The sequence below is a fragment of the Hemibagrus wyckioides genome, linkage group LG01 (assembly GCF_019097595.1).
Source record: "Hemibagrus wyckioides isolate EC202008001 linkage group LG01, SWU_Hwy_1.0, whole genome shotgun sequence".
NCBI lineage: Eukaryota > Metazoa > Chordata > Actinopteri > Siluriformes > Bagridae > Hemibagrus > Hemibagrus wyckioides.
In genome coordinates this window covers 3508169-3526426 of record NC_080710.1, presented here as the reverse complement: position 1 = coordinate 3526426, position 18258 = coordinate 3508169, and the positions used below count along the sequence as shown (strand labels likewise).

Sequence of the window (18258 nt, the reverse complement as noted above, 5' to 3'; positions counted from 1 at the left end):
CACAAGCTGTGTTTTGTGTGTTTTGTCTGTAACACAAGCTGTGTTTTGTCTGTAACACAAGCTGTGTTTTGTGTGTTTAGTTTGTAACACATGCTGTGTTTTGTCTGTAACACAAGCTGTGTTTTGTCTGTAACACAAGTTGTGTTTTGTCTGTAACACATGCTGTGTTTTGTCTGTTTTGTCTGTAACACAAGCTGTGTTTTGTCTGTAACACAAGCTGTGTTTTGTCTGTAACAAGCTGTGTTTTGTCTGTAACACAAGCTGTGTTTTGTCTGTGTTTTGTCTGTAACACATGCTGTGTTTTGTCTGTTTTGTCTGTAACACAAGCTGTGTTTTGTCTGTAACACAAGCTGTGTTTTGTCTGTAACACAAGCTGTGTTTTGTCTGTAACACAAGCTGTGTTTTGTCTGTAACACAAGCTGTGTTTTGTGTGTTTTGTCTGTAACACAAGCTGTGTTTTGTCTGTAACACAAGCTGTGTTTTGTCTGTAACACAAGCTGTGTTTTGTCTGTAACACAAGCTGTGTTTTGTGTGTTTTGTCTGTAACACAAGCTGTGTTTTGTCTGTTTTGTCTGTAACACAAGTTGTGTTTTGTCTGTAACACATGCTGTGTTTTGTCTGTTTTGTCTAACACTAGCTGTGTTTTGTCTGTGTTTTGTCTGTAACACATGCTGTGTTTTGTCTGTTTTGTCTAACACTAGCTGTGTTTTGTCTGTGTTTTGTCTGTAACACATGCTGTGTTTTGTCTGTTTTGTCTAACACTAGCTGTGTTTTGTCTGTGTTTTGTCTGTAACACAAGCTGTGTTTTGTCTGTTTTGTCTGTAACACAAGCTGTGTTTTGTCTGTGTTTTGTCTGTAACACAAGCTGTGTTTTGTCTGTTTTGTCTGTAACACAAGCTGTGTTTTGTCTGTAACACAAGCTGTGTTTTGTCTGTGTTTTGTCTGTAACACAAGCTGTGTTTTGTCTGTTTTGTCTGTAACACAAGCTGTGTTTTGTCTGTGTTTTGTCTGTAACACAAGCTGTGTTTTGTCTGTTTTGTCTGTAACACAAGCTGTGTTTTGTCTGTGTTTTGTCTGTAACACAAGCTGTGTTTTGTCTGTTTTGTCTGTAACACAAGCTGTGTTTTGTCTGTAACACATGCTATGTTTTGTCTGTAACATGCTATGTTTTGTCTGTAACATGCTATGTTTTGTCTGTAACACAAGCTGTGTTTTGTCTGTTTTGTCTGTAACACAAGCTGTTTAGTTTTGTTTTTTGTTTTTTTCTGTTTTAAAAGAGAGAATGAATAGAGGCTGATGAAGGAATGACTGTTTGTTTATAGCTGCTACAAAGTGAGAACAGAAACTAATTTGTTACTCAAAATTATATATAGTTGTTTAGCAAACTGCTGCAGTATTCCAGGACTATAAAACACTTCGGGTGTGCTTTTAGGGGAAAATAATCAACAAAAAATTATATATATTAAAAAGCAAGTGGAAGTGAAGTTGATCTTATGAGACCTGTTTTTGCATGTTTTCAGTTTAAATGTTTGTTTTGCTTCCTTTTAGATATAAAAGTGTGAAATTAGCCAATAGAACGGATTAAATGGATTCAAAAGTCTAGAAATAAGTCTAACAGTCTAACATTTGGTTTATTTGCATCTTATAATAAGAAAGTAAATACCACTGACAAGATATCAATGTTTTTTGATATCAACAGTAAGCCGTCTTCAACACACCGTACCGTCGTTGATTATTTTCCTATAACAGCGTGACACGGTGTTTTATTCCTCACATTTCTGTGAATTAGTTAGTAAAACTCTAATGTTGTTGATTAGGTAAAAGTGTTGTTGTTTGTTTGCGTGTGTATACCGATGACAATCTCATCGCTCTCTCAGTCCGGCGTATGAACCCGGAAACCACGAGCATTACACGTGTAAACGGTGGCGATAAATAAGAGTCGGGTTTTTAACTGAGGGGAACGGAGAGTTGTAAATGTTCTCTGTGATTTGCCGTCTCTAAGGGTTTAATTAAGTCCACAGTCTGCGCTTTCACATGATGAGACTCACTCGACGCCCCGCCGTAACACGGCACACACCCGGAATGCCCCGCCATCTCAAGTCCACGGGCCTCAGGAGAACCGAGACGCTAGACGGAGCTTAAACGCTCGGAGAGACGGCCATCTCAGATGGTCTAACAAGTCAACGGAGAATTGGCTGATAGCATATCAATTTTAGCCCACTGCTTTCCACGGGTTATGAGCGATGACACTATGACCAAAGTGCAGATTTATGGAAACATTTCGCATTTACAGAGCAAAAAATAAATTAAAAATGTAATTAAAAACAACTTTCATTTCTCCTGGATCGCACGGTTTGTTCTATCCAATATGCTGACAATAGACTGAATAATTCAGTAATGCAAATTACTATAATTTGTTGTATATTTTGATTTGCATGTTACCGAGCCAAAATTTCTTTTTCTTAAAAAGCATTTTTTGTTTTTTTAAAATTCCTCTTATTACACAACAATTTGCGCATTACAATAATTTATTTAATCACAGAACGACACTTTTATTTTTTTATCCATTTAGACATAAATGTTGTGGAACATCCAGGAAGCCAGTTCCTGTTATCGCTTAGCACCTGTGAACACTCGTTCCCTCACCAGCTGCTCTTTTTTTTTACTCTATCTTGAAGTAAATAAAACGAAACAAAACACCAATAGTCTACAGTGTTTACGCGCAAATGTATTACTGTTTTCATTTTGTTTGTGAAAAATTTACGAATGTTCTTTAGAAACGTTACATTTTCTGCACAAAATTTTTGAATTTTGATTTGTTTTAAGTATTTATTTATTTATTACTTTGCCATGTTTAAATGATTCTTTCATTATTTAGCATTTTTCACATGTTCTTCGTCCTAAATAATGTAAATATTCATTTTTGGGGGAAAACTTTATAAAGGCAGGTTGCAGGATGTCTCCCGAGTAAAAACTGTAATAAATATTCTAAACTAAATATTCTATTCTAAATTTCTGAACGTTTTTCTTGACGCTGATGAAGTCTGCTTCAAGGTATCCTCTATCTGAAGAACTAGCAGAAGAAGAAGAAGAAGAAGAAGAAGACGTGTCACAGGGTGGGGTGGTGGGGGTATTTCGCCGACGTAAGGTACGATCTTTTCAATATAAAGTGTCTTTTTGCAACACAATTGCACTTGTTGACAAATTTGTCGACAAATTTCTGTGGTACAAGAGGAATAAAACACTTTGTGACGACCCTAACCGGTATTTATTGCGAAATCAGAGGGGGGGAAAAAACACACCCTCATTTTCTCATTAAATCCGTGCAGCCATTTAATTAGTCAGCTTCTAAAGGAATTATGGGATTATATATTTCTAAATATGTTCTGTGTTTGATGCTGATGATGGACTAAACTTTGCAGGACCTCAGGTATCTCTTTTTGAAGGACTACCAAAAAAGAAGAAAGAAGAAGAAGAGAGGGATGAGGTGGTGGGGTGTGGGGGGTATTTTGGCGATGGAGATTAAGGCAGGGGCTTTTTGTCATTTGTGCGAGACAAGCCATTCATCCATCCCGTTCTCAGCCAACAAAAAAAGGCTGCTCCCAGAAATTAGCAGTTTCAGCTCAGCAGCAAAGCCGTCGGGCTGTGAAGGCACAGAGAAATTGACTAATTAGCAATGCGCACTAAAACTTGACGGTTCTCTCCATAACGGCGAGGCAAAAAAAAAAAAAGACTCGTTTTTTTTCCTTCTATCTCACTCTTTTTTGTCTTTTCTCCTTTTTTTTTTCCTCCCCTCTCTCCATAGATGTTTGAAATCGCAGTCATTTACGCTCGACAGTTTTTACAATAGCCTTGAGCCATAATTTTGCCCGTCTCTCTAGCATCCATAGCCCTGCATGGTCTCTCTCCGCCGGCCATGCGCGACCGTTTCTCTCCCCAACCGTGGATTTCCTATTACTCTCGTTACGACTCACTGAGCCCCAGGCCCAAGGATAATGATGTGTTGTTTCTTGGTAGCATAATTTGTCACACGTATATTTCTTCTTCTTCTTCTTCTCTTGCAGAAAGCACGGCTCTCTCACTCTCTCTCTCAGCACTCAGCACACTTCTTAGTTTAGTTTAATTCAGCCGCACGCGTAATAAAAGAAAAAAGAAAAAGAAATACGCGGCTTGCGCATCGAGTCTATAGCCAGACTTTAAGAAGGAAAAAGAAAGGGGGAACCAAAGAAAAAAAAAAAAAGAAAAAAGACAAAACGGAAAGGACGAGAACAAAGACAAAGTGCTGTGAGGATACACACATCTTAAAGGATCTGGGGGATACTTTGTTTTCTCCGCTTAAACTCAAGGTAAGTTTGCCTCGTCTTCTGAAGCCGGATACTAAAAATACTTACGCACGGCGGTACAGAGAAGGTGGACGAACACACCGCGTTCAGGCTCAAGTTCACCAGCAAGACGTCGATTAGAGGGAGGAAAAAAGAAAGGGAAGAAAGGGTCTACGGTGTTTATTTTCCGTTGCAAGTCGGCTTTGGGGAACGGGGGGGAAAAGGCGCAGCCGCGGATTTATGATGGTCGTCGGAGACTAATTGCTTTTGTATCTCGGCTTTCAGGATGCGCACATAGCTGGTGTAAATGTAAATGCCTGTGTAGGCTACGCGGTGAGTGTGTGTGTGTGTGTGCGTGTGTGTGTAAGAGAGAGAGAGAGAGAGAGCGAGAGAGAGAGAGAGAGAAAGTGTGTGTGAGGCAACGTGATCGGATAGCAAACCCTGAGTCTTTACAGTGAGCATGCCTTGCCTTGCCTTGCCTTGCCTTATGGAGCCGAGCGGTGCAGTTTAGATTTTGCCCTCCAATACGCAGCGTTAATGAAAAATAGGCTTTACCAACCCGGAGGGCAACAAGGCTGTAGGCTAGCTGATAGAGGTGACAGAAAGTCCAGGGATTGCTCTATTATTCAGAAGAAGATAAATGGCTCCGGCATTGTTTGCTTGTAGGAGGTGCGAGCGGCTCCCAAGTCATGTCCAGATCGGGCGACCGAACGTCTACGTTTGACCCAACACACAGCGACACGCTGCTGCACGGGCTCAACCTGCTGTGGAGGAAGCAGCTCTTCTGCGACGTGACCCTCACAGCGCAGGGACAACAGTTCCACTGCCACAAAGCCGTGCTCGCGTCCTGCTCGCAGTACTTCAGATCCCTGTTCTCTGCGTCACACGCGCTCAGCAATGAGCCGCTCGCCGGCAAAGATCAAAGCAGCGGCGGAACCCCGTCCTCGTCCCCGGATGAGAAGCTCCTGGCCAGCCCGCGCTCCATCAGCAACCTGGTGCTGCAGGGCTGCTCGTCCATCGGGCTGCGCCTGGTCCTCGAGTACCTGTACACGGCCAACGTGACGCTCTCGCTGGACACCGTGGAGGAGGTGCTCTCGGTCAGCAAGATCCTCAACATCCCACAGGTCACCAAGCTGAGCGTGCAGTTCCTCAACGACCAGATCTCCGTCCAGAACTACAAGCAGATCTGCAAGATCGCTGCGCTGCATGGCCTGGACGAGACCAAAAAGCTGGCCAACAAGTACCTCGTCGAAGATGTGCTGCTCCTCAACTTCGAGGAGATGTGCGCCATGCTGGACGCGCTGCCGCCGCCCGTCGAGTCCGAGCTAGCTCTGTTCCAGATGTCCGTCCTGTGGCTGGAGCACGACCGTGAGACCAGGATGCACTACGCGCCGGACCTGATGAAGCGCCTCCGCTTCGCCCTGATCCCAGCCCCGGAGCTCGTCGAGAGGGTGCAGTCTGTAGACTTCATGAGGAGTGACCCTGTGTGCCAGAAGCTCCTTCTGGATGCCATGAACTACCACCTGATGCCCTTCAGACAGCACTGCAGACAGACAACAGCCAGCAGGTACCTGCATGCTTCAGTCATATACATCATAAACAGTGTGTAAACATACTGCTCATAAACCTCCTGCTCATAACATACTGCTCATAGCTTAATGCCCTTATTATGCTGCATAACATACTGCTCATAAACCCCCTGCTCCTACCCTACTGCTCAAAAAATACTGCTCATAACAGACTGCTTATTATATCCTGCTCATACCATACGTCCTTTAAAAATACTGCTCATTTCTGTCATATTTATAGTATAGTTTTGGTTTCATGTATAATATTAAGGCAGCTTATCATTTTACATTTGCTTCTGGAAGTTTTTGTGATCCCTTTATCACTCACCAAGTCCAAAAGAATAAATTCAGAAAGTCATCAGAAAATTCATTTAGCACAAATGCATTTAATCTACCTGATGTGAGGAAACACGACTTTCTTCTGTTGGCTGTGATGATAATTTGTAACGAGCTAATGGGAAATTTTGCATTGAAGAAGAGCAGGATCATCATGACATACTGTATGATACAGTAAACATATATATCACTGTTTACGTCTGATTTAATACGAGACAGCATGACAGAGCAGAGGGATTTTAGAACCCAAAAGAACAAGGAAACTTTTTTTTTTCCACAGTACAGATTTATTTTTGGGATTTTAAATTAGGCTTGGAAATTCGGAGTAATATTTTGTCTGTTTATTAGAGTCACAGAGATTTTTATTCCAGGTCTTTTTCACTTGGCAGAACACATTAGGGCCTAAGATAACTTTATTTATAGGCTGGCTCGTTTTATTTGTGGGATCCCGAGGTTCGGATATGTTCAGAATCGACTGACAATACACCTCGGAAACTCGATAATAAACGTTCTGAGCTTGATCATCATTTCCAGCAGAGTGCAAATGACAGAAATGTATATAAAAAAAAAAAGAACAGACAGAGATGGTGGCTATGCTTCATGGACACCACGGGTTCAGCCTAGATTTAATTGAGAATGAAAAGGAAGCTTATTGGCCTGTCGTGAGGGTTCAGTAGCCCAGATTCGCTCTGCACAACGGAAACGTGATCAGTCTTCATTCCATCCTCGCCTGCGCATCACTTCCAGCTCAGGCCTCGACTCCTGTAACTGGACGGCCACATGTCCGAGAGCTCAGTGTGACTCTTAAACATCATCGAAACCCAATATATATATATATATATATACACACGTTATTTGGAATATTTTGTTTTAAAATTCTGACGTGAAATGATATTGGGACTGAATTTGAACATTTTACGTAAGATCAGTGTGACAGAGTGATCGTTTAGTGTTTGTTTTACTTGTTTATCATTTTACTAGCTAGTTATGTTGTCATGTTATGTTGTTACATTACATTATGCTACACTACAGCCCCCCCCCAAAAAAAACGTTACTTTTCCACATTTTTATGTATGACCAGAATTTTCAAAACTAGCTAATTATCGGATTACTAGCTAATTATTTTAATATGCCGCAATTGTAACCATATTTATCTAGAGTTTATTCACCTAAGGTTGCTTTAGTGCTTTACAAAATATGCTGAAAATGACATTTTCAAAAATGGTTTAAAAAAAATTCAAGTCACGGCGAGATTGTGTTTTTGGTGAACGTATTGCTACACACTGTACACTGAGTTTATTACACAAATACACGGTAGGATGACGTTTTAGTAATGGATATCACGTGACACACTATAGTGTTTTAAAAATCGGACAGTAATTTTTGTCCATATAACATAAATCAATGCAGATTTTTGGAACTATTTGTTAATAGGATATAGCCTTGATAGATTTTTAATTTCTTGTAGCCTTATATACCTGGATATATATGGTGTATAGAGTTATCTAGTTTGCAAAATATCCAGTTAAGGTGTAAATTTATGATTACTGGAGAAAAACAAATACAGAACATAATATAAATGTACCATGGTCTTCAGAAAGACTCAAAGCCCATTTTGTTTTCCTGTCTCCGTGTGCATCTACCTTTCGAAATTCCAGAATCCGTTCCAACAAAAGGATGCTGCTGCTGGTTGGAGGTCTGCCTCCAGGACCCGACCGCCTCCCCAGTAATCTAGTGCAGTACTACGACGACGAAAAGAAGACATGGAAGATCCTTACAAGTGAGTGCCTTTACCTCCGTCCTGGAAAGGTCTCTTTCTCTTTTTCCGACACGAACCTGACGTCTCACCAAACCAGTCTCGTCCCGCAGTAAAATAGAAAGTTCTGACTCCTCAGATGCTTGAGGTAATGATGTATCACTATCGCTTTTAATGTAACTTATTAATCAGAGCGTGACTCGTCTTCACACCATCGTGGAGCTCTGGCGTCTCTTATTTTACTTTGCTTCTTCTTCTTTTTCTTCGTCTTCTTTTTTTCTGAGCCTTTACAGTCTGTTAGCAAGACGAATTTTAATTTGGTGAGGATTTATCAGCAGATGATCACACACACACACACACAGATTTCATTTGGGCGAAGAGAGATGACAGTGAAACAGATTAAAACGTGTACTGTAGGTGTGTGATGTTTGGGGAATATAACGTGACCATGTGGTGTAATGCGTTTCCAACATTTCCATGTCACTGAACAGGTGGGATAGAAATCGAGTCTCACCTGATGACCACAGAGCATCCAGAAGTGTTTTTTATTCCTCTTACACAGTTAATGTTATAGAATATTTGCTTACACGTTAGTTCCTGTTCTCGCTTACATCATAGCAGCTGGCAACATCTCCTTATAAGAACAAAAAAATACACGTTTCTATGTAGCGCTGATCTGGATTCTGATTGGTCGGATTCATTTCCTAAACAGTAGCGCAGCTGCATGTTGATGTTGTTTCTATGGTAACAGTTCATTCACAGGGACTTGACTAGCAGGTACTGATAGGAAATGTTTAAGAAATGTATAATGTGCTAATTGTTGCGAAGTTTCGTGTAAGGAGATTTATTTAACAGTAAAGAGGATTATTTAACCCTGGGGGAAGGAGTCTCCAGTATTAATAATTTCACAAAACTGGACCTGTTGGTGAATTGCAGAGGTGTAAGAGGGTTATGGTAGTAACAGCAGCCGCACTTAAGCTGTTGTTGATGGTTTTCCTATAATGGCGCACCCTTAAGTGTTGTGATCCAATCATAGCCACCATTTTGTGAAATACTCATTCACCTCAAGGCAGATAAAACATAAACATAAAAGGGCATTTTGTTGAGTAATGACAAACACACGTCTCTACATCTACACCCATTAAAAACAACTTTGCCCATAGGAACCATGGGAGTTATTGCCAGTTTACTCAGACGTTCAATATAGAATTAGCTATATGAGTATAACATATACAGGGTCAAACAGTTAGAGGATAATTTGTTTTCTCAATGAGCTTCCAGTGTCAAATGGCCCATGGCTGTTCGGAATCGCAAAATCATCCTTAACACATTATCACATGGTTAAAGCGGCGGTGTGTGCTTCGAGGATCTGGAGACCTCTCTGCTAGAAATATGAAATAGGTCACGATTGGTCAAAAAGCGTTGAGTAATTTTCTTATAAGTGCGGTTCAGTATTGCTGCTTCGAAATATGTTATAGTTTCTATAGTAACAGCATGTTCACAGTGACCCGTGTAGATGATACGCTAGTTTTCTGAACGGTTTGTGGAAGGAGTCTCCAGTTTCACTGCATGTTTTCCAAAATCTTCAGGACAGAGGAGCTTAGTTTTTTTTTTAATTGTCAGTAACCTGACAAAATGCATTGTTTTTGTTTTCTTTTTCTCTTTTGTATTTAAAACAGAGAGGCTAGTGAGTGAAAAACTCTTTATAGCTGTTAAAGATCTATAAACTCTTTATAGATGTTAAAGCTCTGCCCTTTATAACAGTACACAGAGCCAAGACTAGCAATCTAGCTAGTTGTAAATACAAAAGAATAAACCCAGTCAGGGATGTTATTAATAATATTAGTTAGACACACAGCCTAATAGCAATAGGCCCACAAACAAATTCAGGGCTGCCTCAAAATCATGTGGATAAAATGAAAGCATCAATCATTTTTAGCAAGCTAGCTGTCTTAAAATCATGTGAATAACGTGACTAGACACCAGACAAACATTTTTAGCAAGCTAGCTGCCTTATAATCATGTGAATAGACACCAAACAAACATTTTTAATGAACTAGCTGTCTTAAAATCATGTGAATAACGTGACCAGACACCAAACATTTTTAGCGAGCTAGCTGCCTTAAAATCATGTGAATAACGTGACCAGACACCAAGCATTTTTAACAAACTAGCTGTCTCAAAATCATGTGAATAGACACCATATGAACATTTTTAGTGAGCTAGCTGCCTTAAAATCATGTGAATATTGTAACAAGACACCAAATGAACATTTCTAACAAACTAGCTGCCTAAAATCATGTGAATAACGTGACCAGACACCAAACAAACATTTTTTAACAAACTAGCTGCCTAAAATCATGTGAATAACGTGACCAGACACCAAACAAACATTTTTTAACAAACTAGCTGTCTTAAAATCATGTGAATAACGTGACCAGACACCAAACAAACATTTTTTAACAAACTAGCTGTCTTAAAATCATGTGAATAATGTTAAGATGCCAACAAACATTTTTAGAGAGCCAGCTGCTTTAAAATCACGTGGATAACGTGACCAGACATCCTTAGCACGATAGCAAACAGAATAAACTCACATGAAGAAAATGAGCAGTCTTTCTCCTACTTTTATTTAGTGACTTTGGCAAAAGCATACTAGTTTTTGTTTTTTTTCACCACTGTATTATGATGTATAAAGTTTCCGTAGAGACTGGTGAGGTTAAAAGTATTTATTTTTTCCTCTACAGTCTCAATAATTCTCTTTTCTGAACAAAACAAGCCAGATCACTGTACTTCAGCGATAACATGTACTTCTGACTTTGCATCGATCCACTAATCAGACAAAAGCACATAGTTCATGCTTTATAAAAAATCTCTGTTGTTTGTGACGGACATGACAGCATCTGTGGTCACCTTCCTTTAACATAAAGGAGTGAGTGCCATCTAGTGTACTCAGCGTGCTATCTACCCCAGTAAGAGTCGAGCAATTTCCTTATCAGGGAATAAGTAATAATCAATCACTTAATGATTGAGAATATGATGGGTTTCAGAAATTAATTACACAAATAAGTACGTGTATTAATACAGTATTATAAGTGAAATGTTGCTTAAAGAGACATTTGAAGTAAATGAAGTGTCTGTCTTAAAAGCATAATAGTCTTAATTGGACCTCTAGGGGATAAGTACAACAGGTGAAGTATTGACTCCGCCTCCCATGTACACAAAGCCACGCCCACATCATCAGGAGGCATTCACCTGTGACTGTGTTCACATTTTGCCCAGCAGACCTGGGGTGACAAAGACAAACACGTGACTTGTGCCATCCTGAGAAAGGTTGTAATCTGGCCCATGAAACAAATTTATTATCCGTGTTCTAAATTAAAATCGCCTTGTGGACCGTAATTGAATTGACAGATTTTTTTTTTAAAGTGCTAGTCACTGTTATTCCACTGGGGGGCAGAATAGAGCGATGGACTCGGGACTATGAGCTCAGCTATTGACCAAATGTCTTAATGATTCTTTTTCAAAATAACTCATTTTACAAACACAATTTTATATATATAAAAAAAAATTAGATATTAAAATTCATACCAACTCTACAGTTTGATCTATATTGTTTTGCTTTCTTGAGATTTTGCAAAAATATATCAGTGTATATATTGTTGAAGTGTGCTTGGTCACTAAACTGATATTTTTGGTCTCATCCACTTGACATTGGACTAAGTTCAAGCCTACTACCTAAACTCCCAGAGATTTTCCATCTGGGATAACGCAAGTGCTACTGATATTTATTCCAGTGTGCTATGTTTGTCTTTACATTTCTGGGGGGGTGGGGTGAAGGGATGTTGGGACTACATACAAAGTTGTGAAAAGATATTTAGGATCAAATCATCCAGAAATTCCTGAAGATCACGATATTGACTGAAGTACAAATCTTTTACCCGAATATTCAATTAACTATGATGAATTAATTAGCTAGATTTGTTACATAATAATTAGAATGTCTTTAGTGGTATTAGCATGGACTGTAGTATTTGGAGTAAGAAACCTTTTTTTGTTTTTTAAATGGTCATTTTTTTTCCCCTTAGAAACATTGAAATGTTATGATTTTACGAGGCACAGGATGATCCTTTCATTAGCGGCCTCATCCTGTGCTCCTGCAGCTCGCGGAAGTTTTTGTCGAACTGGCCAATGAAAGAAGTGCGATTCAAGGCTGTCTAATTTGCCAGCGTGGGCGATCCATCAGGCAGCGGAGAGGTGACAGTGGAGATGAATGATAGAGACAGACAGGTGGCTCTTAACGTACGACTGATTTACGCAGCAGTGGCACGGGCCAGAGAATTTATTGAGTGAACATGATCGTGTTCATTACGACTGCCACCTCGAGACCATTTCTCTCTCTATTCCAGCAGGGGGGGTCACTCCAGGCGGCAGAGGAGCATCAACAAAACCTACTGTTAAAGACAGATTAATGCCCGAATTTTATTTTTATATGCACTGATCATTTACCTGGAGCTTTTTACAATTTTTAAATGCTTGCGCAGTGGGATTAAGCTCCAATAACTTAGTGTTTTTGTGGTATATTTTATTGTAATAGCATAAGATATGAAACAGAGTTACTGAGTTACACAGCAAAGATGTTTTATTCCTCTTATACCACAGCTTTTATCCGTTTATGGTTACAGTTAATGCTGCAGAACGTTTGTGAACCATCGCATTATCGCTTATTTTATAGAAAACATTAAAAATAAATAAACACAGCTTGTTGCCTTACCAAAAAAGTGTAAAGTCACCATCCCAAAACACTGAGACTGGAGACTCCTTACCAAAATAAATAAATATTTCCTTCCTAATAAAGTCCCTCGCTTTAGAAACAAAAGGAGCACATTGATCTAAACATGTTAGATCTGCTGGTATTTCATCACATCATCAGAATTCAGAGCTCAACAGCGCTGTTCTTGACCTCGTACGTCTTTGTTTTGCAGTAATGCCTTACAACAGCGCCCATCACTGTGTAGTAGAAGTGGAGAACTTTCTTCTGCTGCTAGGTGGAGAGGACCAGTGGAACCCCAACGGTAAAATATGGAATGTAGAAATGTTCAAAATAAAACAAAACATGACACAAAAATGAAGGTGTTTCAATTTCTTCGGTTTCGTCTGCAGGCAAACACAGCACTAATTTCGTAAGCCGATACGACCCGAGATTCAACAGCTGGATCCAGCTGCCTCCCATGCAGGAAAGGTAAACGGCGTACACAGTAAAAACTGTTCAGCTTCTTTGCTGAGATTTTTAATGATTGTTGTAAAGACATGACTTGGCGTCTGTTCTTCAGGAGGGCCAGTTTCTTTGCGTGTTGTCTCGATAAACACCTTTACGTGATCGGAGGAAGGAACGAGACGGGCTACCTGTCCAGCGTGGAGGCGTATAACCTCGAGACTAACGAGTGGAACTATGTCTCGTCTCTTCCACAACCTCTCGCTGCTCACGCCGGCGCTGTCCATAACGGCAAGATCTACATTTCGGGTGAGTCGGAATTCCGTCAAAAATCTTTAGAATGTGAAAGAAATTTCACAGTTGAGGATAAATTGCATCGAACAGCAATAGCAATAGAAAAATATCCAAAATTAAGTGTTTAGAAGAAGTGTTTATTTTACCGGGTTTTTTTTGTTGTTGTTTTTGCTCACTCACGATTGTCGCATTACACAAAACTTTAGAAGGAGGAATTAAGCTCCACCCACATCATCATCATTTTCATGTCATCTACCCCTAAAAATTGAGTTCTGATATATTCTGTATATAGGTAAGTGGGCGGAGCTTAAATCCTTTACATATTATATGCATAAGATAAATTCCATATTCCCAATTTTTTAATTTCCCAAAATAATGATGAATGGTTGTATTTCTGTTTAATACTGAAAAAGGAATGAAGACATGTCCACTGATCGATTCTTGATTAATGCAGGAACATCTGTTGGGTAAATGTTGTTGGTATCCGAGCATCAAGACAGCGAAATAAATATTTTAATTATTACATCATCCGAAAAGTAAACTGTCGGTCTTGTTAAGTATGCAAATCGACACATACTCAATTAGACCAAGCCTCATTTGCATAAACAGATGTAAATGATTGAAAAGCTTTCGAAACAAACATTGGATTGTGATCCATAAGAAATTCACCTGTTGGTGTCTTCTATTAAAGCAGAACAATTCTGAGCGTCACGTCAATGACGAGAATTACTGTTTTAATTACATATAAGGAATTTAAAGGAATGATGAGTTGGGAGTGTATTCATATCTAATCAAAATTCTGATTCTAAATGTTTACAGTATATATAAGTGTGTGTGTGTGTGTGTGTGTGTGTGTGTGTATGATCTGTAATATACAGGTGGAGTCCACAATGGTGAGTATGTGTCCTGGCTGTACTGCTATGACCCGGTGATGGACGTGTGGGCCAGGAAACAGGACATGAACACTAAACGAGCCATACACGCACTCGCAGTCATGAACGATCGCCTCTACGCTATCGGTGGAAATCACTTAAAAGGTGAAGTATATTACATAATAATATTATGGTCCATGTAATAATTAACTCTGTCATAAATACCCAGGTCTCAATGCTACAGGAAAATAATCAAGGACTAAATAGCGGGACTTTCCCTTTTAACACTGCCACACGACACGTTCCATCCAATCAGAATCCAGACTTCAACAATGCTGTTAATGATGAAAAATGGATGATGTTAGTGTCATACCACAAGTCAGTTTATTCGTCCTGTTAACTCAGAATCTGGAGCTATATAAAATATGGGTTATTATCTTCACTATTTAAAATGTAAAAAAACAATTATAATTAATTGAGTATTGAATTAATGAATGCATTTATAAAGCAGCTGTAAACGTTATCGTTATATATTATAGCGTAATCAAACTATTCCTCTTTATGGGTGCTTTACTGTTTATTTGGATTTCAGTATCTTGCTGCAGGAAACAAACACATAAAAACTGAAATCAGCTTCTGAGACGAGTAAATATTCCATTTCAACAAATTCACCCTCAGCTATGATACATCTATTGATTCCAGCATGTTTTCTAACTGACACGCCCCCAATTCAGAAACTCTGAGCTGACTGATAGCCATCTCTGTGGTTTTCCTGTAGGATTCTCTCACCTGGACGTGATGCTGGTGGAATGTTACGACCCAAAAGGAGATCAGTGGAACATCCTGCAGACGCCCATCCTGGAGGGCCGCAGCGGGCCCGGCTGTGCCGTGCTGGACGACAGCATTTACCTGGTCGGAGGCTACAGCTGGAGCATGGTAACTACAACCAGAAATGTCTAAAGAACCACGCCGCTGTTAGATTCTCCATTCTGATTGGTCGGGAGGTTTTTATTCTGTGACACTGGTTTCCATAGTAACAGCTCTCTTGTACGTATAGCCTGGTGAGGGTACGACTGTTTGTAGCTGCTATAATGTAAGGCAGAACTGGTTTTGTAGTCAGAAATGGATAAAAAGTACATCAGGAGTGCTGTAAACCGTTACTTTTTTTTTCATTTCAGGGAGCCTACAAGTCGTCCACCATCTGCTACAGCCCCGAGAAAGGAACGTGGACCGAACTAGAAGGCGAAGTAGCAGAACCTTTAGCTGGACCGGCGTGTGCCACCGTCATCCTCCCAGCCTGCCTGCCGTTTAACAAATGACAGATAAATTGTGTGAAAAAAAAACAAAAGCCCTTAGGATGGACATCGCTAAAGGAAACGATGCAGACTGTCTAGACGGACGGTGGTGTACAAATTATTTTTTTACACGTCTGACGAGAGCACTTTCTTTCTTTCCTTCTTTCTTTCTTTCTTTCTTTAATACTTAAGAGAAGAAAAAAAAAAGAAACACGATTCGTTTTCATGTGTGTTGACATTCGAACCTTTCCCTTCTTTTTCTTTCTCCTTCTCGATATCGCACGCATAACCGATATAGCTTCCATTTGTACTTTGTATTTTGTGAAGAAAAAAAAAAAGAAAAGAAAAGAAGAACATTATTCCGAGCTGATGCAATGTTGGAAATCTGAAACGTGTTTTATGTCCTGGAACGATCCGGCGAAACGAATCGGATCGTTTTTTGTTTGTTTTTTTTGTTTTGTTTTTTTTTAATTCTAGACGAAACTCATGAATCCCGTCGTAACACTGTAGAATAGAGAAGTGTTCACCACGCTCCTGCTTGTTAAATATCGTAGCCATACTGTATACGGTACAGCGGATGTACAGGGGACGAAGGGGGAACCGAGTAGTGGTAAAATAAAGCTCCTCCATATATAACGCAGGCGAGGACTAAAATGGACGAACAATCAACTAAAAAAATAATAATAATAGATATATATTGTTTACCGAGCCATGTGCTGTGTCTGCATGGTCTTAACTGAGAACCTTACTTTACACTTTGATTTATTTTTCTGTCAGATAAATTACCTGTTAATGTTTAACAGTGCCTATTTCTAATCCTAGGTTCATTCCTTCCCATTTCTTTTAAGGAAAAATATACGAGCGCTGTCCGGAATCGGCTCAGCGAGAAATCTGACACATTCGACACTAAAGAAATAAAATAAACAGACAGAGATATAAACGAATAAAACTCCGATGTTTGAAGAGCAGCACTGTTTAGCGTAGCCGTCGTCCCGATCGATCAGGAGAGGAATCTATGTTAAATTTTCATTCTCTTGTAAATAGTCTCTTGCGGTGGAACATTTTTGTGCCCATGGGATTTATTATCAAATCCTGTTATGTTATTATAAACATTTTAAACGATGAAAAAAAAAATAAAACGGAAATTCTGGATTGTTACTACTGATTGTTTTTTTTTTATGGTCAATAACTGGAGACTAAACGAAACAAATCGTCACCATGGCAACGATTACACAGTCCTGTTTGTGTATTTTCAGTCTTATTTGTTTATCTCAGCCTGACAAATTTCCTTCACCTTGTTAGTTGTTAAAATAACATCCATCCATCCATCCATCCATTGTCTATACCCACTTTATTCCTAATTAGGGTAACAGGGATTTGCTGGAGCCTATCCCAGCACACATAGGATTGAAAGGCGGGGGTACACCCTGGACAGGTCACCAGTCCATCACAGGGTCACACATATCAGAATCAGATCAGTGCTTTATTGCCAAATATGCTCAGACATACAAGGAATTTTTTTTGTTGCTGGAGAATACACAGACATCAATTATAATACAGAAAAATATAGAAGTACAGATATAAGTAGGATAGAAATATAAATAAGGTACATATGGGTACTTATGTACAGTATTGCATTTGTGCCTATATACATACATGTATATATAGATTATTATTGCACTGGGGGAGAAAGCAGACAGATTAATTGTTCAGGAAATGAATGGCTTGAGGGAAAAAGCTGTTCTTGTGTCTGGATGTCCTGGTGTCTACTGCTCTGTAGCGCAGTCCGGAGGGTAAAACTTCAAAGAGGGGGTGGGCCGGGTGTGTGGGGTCCAGAGTGATTCTACCTGCATGTTACCTCATTCTGGATGTGTAAAGTTCTTGGAGAGTGGGCAGGTGGGCACCAGTAATCCTCTTAGCAGTCCAGACTATCTGTTGTAGTCTTATATCTGATTTGGTGGCTGAGCCGAACCAAACAGTAATAGACGAACATAGGACAGACTGAATGACAGCTGAGAAGAGCTCTTGTGGCTGGTTGAACTTCCTCAGCTGGCAACGAAAGAAGAACCTCTGCTGGGCTTTTTTGGCAATGGAGTCAATGTGTGTTTCCCACCTCAGGTCCCGGGAGATGTTAGAGCCCAGGAATCTGAATGACACCACAATAGCCACAGTAGTGAATGATAGTGGAGTGTTTGAAGCAGCGGGGGACTACACACTGCTCAAGTGATCTGTTGAAGATCCGTGTGAAGATCGGGGTCAGTGCAGACTTTCAGACAGGCAGGTGAGACACCGTCTGGGCCTGAAGCTTTCCTTGTCTTCTGTCAACACACATCCTCCTCACAGAACTTAAGAATATGCTGTGTAGCAGGAGGGAGGCAGAGGGGGTTTGCAGGAGATGTTAATGGATGTGAGGATATGTGCATCTTATAGACAGGAAACCACACACACTCACCCTCACTCCTATGGGCAATTTAGAATTACCAATCGACCAAATGTACATGTATTTGGACTGTGGGAGGAAACTGGAGTACCCGGAGTAAACCCACGCAGGCACGGGGAGAACATGCAAACTCCACACAGTAAGACCCCTGCCTGTTCGA

At 40.0% G+C, this 18258-nt stretch overlaps 1 protein-coding gene across 1 annotated transcript; it reads left to right on the top strand.

The window, feature by feature from the left end:
- Positions 1-1186: 1186 nt before the first annotated feature.
- Positions 1187-16803, top strand: klhl14 (kelch-like family member 14). Its single transcript, XM_058401388.1, has 9 exons — positions 1187-4346; positions 4989-5889; positions 7885-8006; positions 12968-13057; positions 13146-13224; positions 13316-13506; positions 14370-14528; positions 15142-15299; positions 15542-16803. Exons 2-9 carry the CDS (start codon positions 5012-5014, stop codon positions 15680-15682), a joined length of 1818 nt encoding a protein of 605 aa, XP_058257371.1. The 5' UTR covers positions 1187-4346; positions 4989-5011; the 3' UTR covers positions 15683-16803.
- The last annotated feature ends 1455 nt before the right edge of the window (positions 16804-18258 follow it).

Coding starts and splice junctions, on each gene's coding strand:
- klhl14 (XM_058401388.1), top strand. CDS start 5,012: ATGTCCAGATCGGGCGACCGAACGTCTACGTTTGACCCAACACACAGC. Junction 14,529..15,141: donor CGGTGGAAATCACTTAAAAG/GTGAAGTATATT, acceptor GTTTTCCTGTAG/GATTCTCTCACCTGGACGTG. Junction 15,300..15,541: donor GAGGCTACAGCTGGAGCATG/GTAACTACAACC, acceptor TTTTCATTTCAG/GGAGCCTACAAGTCGTCCAC.